Source organism: Austrofundulus limnaeus, unplaced genomic scaffold (assembly GCF_001266775.1).
Source record: "Austrofundulus limnaeus strain Quisiro unplaced genomic scaffold, Austrofundulus_limnaeus-1.0 Scaffold206, whole genome shotgun sequence".
In the NCBI taxonomy this organism is placed as follows: Eukaryota; Metazoa; Chordata; class Actinopteri; order Cyprinodontiformes; family Rivulidae; genus Austrofundulus; species Austrofundulus limnaeus.
The window spans coordinates 724,891-727,198 of record NW_013952608.1 but is presented as its reverse complement, the minus strand read 5'-3'; the positions used below and the strand labels follow the sequence as shown (position 1 = coordinate 727,198).

The 2,308-nt window shown below is 39.1% G+C and overlaps 1 protein-coding gene across 1 annotated transcript in view; it reads left to right on the top strand.

Moving 5' to 3' along the window:
* The window catches only part of ift88 (intraflagellar transport 88 homolog), a gene marked incomplete in the record, with an annotated part of 51,633 nt that overhangs the window by 17,695 nt on the left and 31,630 nt on the right, over positions 1-2,308 (top strand). Inside the window, 5 exon segments of the mRNA XM_014018977.1 lie at positions 509-595; positions 801-987; positions 1,480-1,588; positions 1,755-1,905; positions 1,982-2,097. Of these exon segments, the coding sequence (XP_013874431.1) occupies positions 509-595; positions 801-987; positions 1,480-1,588; positions 1,755-1,905; positions 1,982-2,097 (650 nt within the window).

The following is a 2,308-nucleotide window of genomic DNA, read 5'->3' as shown; positions in this document are numbered from 1 at the left end:
ATCCACTTTGATGCATTTTTCAAGTTTCGCCTTGGGGCGGAGTTATCTTTTCACAGGGGGGATAAGATACACTTTAACCTCAAATCCAGTTTTTAAATTAAATGTTGCTGAAACAGCAAGTTTCTCAGTGGATCTGCGCTCAAAAATGCAGCCTAGGTGGAGTAGTCGAACACAGATCCACTGATCCTTCAACACAGAGCATCTTCAGAAGACAAGTTGATAAAGTAAATTTTAAAACCCTGTATTGTTCAATATAAGTGTGTATAGAACCTAAAGCACTGTTCGATACGGTTCGATACGGGTACATGAATTGTTGCACCCCTTATATATATTTATATTGTTTTTGAACTTAAAATTTACTTATTTATTTTTTGTAATTTGTAGGTGTGTTATCTACCAGGGGAATATGTTTGTTCTAAAGTTATTTAGTATTRGTAAACCCCACCTGCTGTGTCACAGAAAATCTGCTTAAAGCATTTTCCTCTCAACATTTTTTATGTGTGATCAGGCTGTGGAAACACTGAAGACATTTGAGAAGAAGGACAGCAGAGTAAAAAGTGCTGCGGCCACTAATCTGTCTTGTCTCTATTTCCTGGTAAGAATCATTTTGTTACTAAATTCTAAAACTTGACTGATAGCAGTAAATATTACATATTTGTCCAGTAGTCATCTGTGGATTTCCAGTCACTCACAGTCATGTACAAAAATATTGTTTGCTGTCAAAAAAAAAACTGCCTTTGAGTTTAAGAGATGGATGGATTTTATTCCTGCTTTTCCCTCAAACCTTTACTCTGTTCCAGGAGAAGGACTATGACCAGGCTGACCGATACGCTGACCTCGCCATGAACGCTGATCGTTACAACCCTGCAGCTCTTATCAACAAGGGAAACACAGTGTATCTCAAACAGGATTATGAAAAGGCTGCAGAGTTTTACAAAGAGGCTCTRAGGAATGATTCCTCGTGCACCGAGGGGCTCTATAACCTGGGTAATCCTTGGTTTTAGCACACAGAATGTTTGCTTATTCATGACGAGGAGACTGATTTACAGTAACAGCCATATTATCCAAGAAGAGTTTAGAAGAAAACCCACTGATTAGTCTTTTCTGAAGTCATTTCAGGTCAGATGTTAGACTTCTGCTGAGATAAGTGTGCAGCACTGACCACAGATGAACTTTGGTTTGGTTGCAGGGCATAAATTGTAAATCATGTTGGTCAAAGTGAACACAGATGTTTTTTTTTTTTCTTTGTCTCTTTTCACTTTACCTTGTGGTTCATTGATATTACTGTTTTACTTTAGTTTAAAACTTAATTCGGGACAATTGGAACAAGTGAACAGTGCAACAAATAATATTCTACTATCATGCAGTTTGGTAAATGTAAATTAATGACCGCCTACCTRGGATTACAGTGATTTTTAAAGGCTAAAATTACTGTCAGTTTTACCCAAAGTTGATTTATCRTTTTCCCTCTTTAACCAGGTCTGACCTATAAAAAACTGGACCGCCTGGAGTCAGCCCTGGATTGTTTCCTGAAGCTTCATGCCATCCTGAGGAACAGTGATCAAGTCATGTACCAGCTGGCCCTTCTGCATCCTGCTCATAACAAGATTAATATGTGAATGGATGTATCTGTGTCCTTCGCTGAGTTAAAAGTTTCACAGCTTCTGTGAGGAAGACCTTACTTAGAGATTCAAACCTGCATCTCTGTTTAACATTGTGTAGTCGTCTGTCTGTCCTTAACATTTTGATCAAAGTAACGAGCAAATGGGGGATCGTCAGCAGGCAATCGAGTGGCTGATGCAAGTCATCAGCGTGACTCCCACTGACCCCCACGCTTTGGCCAAACTGGGAAAACTGTATTCTGATGAAGGAGACAAGTCCCAGGCTTTCCAGTACTACAGTGAGGTATGAAAAGTTATTGTTTGGCATAGTAATTAAACACATAAGTCCATGGTCCTGGTTAATGTAACRTGTTCTAAAGTCCTACAGGTACTTTCCCTGCATCATTGAAGTGATCGAGTGGCTCGGGCTTTACTACATCGACACACAGTTCTGTGAGAAGGCCATCCAGTACTTTGAAAGAGCCAAGCTCATTCAGTAAGTTTATATCATGGACGCTTGTGGCACAGCAGATAAAGACCCATAAGAACCGGACATCATTTGTGGAGTGCCACAGGGCTCAGTGGTTAGCCCAAAATTATTTATGTATATAAATGATGTTAGTAATGTACCCGGATTTCTAAAATGGATTATATTCGTAGATAATACTTTGTTCCAGACACAATTTACAATTTACAATATCTAGTGA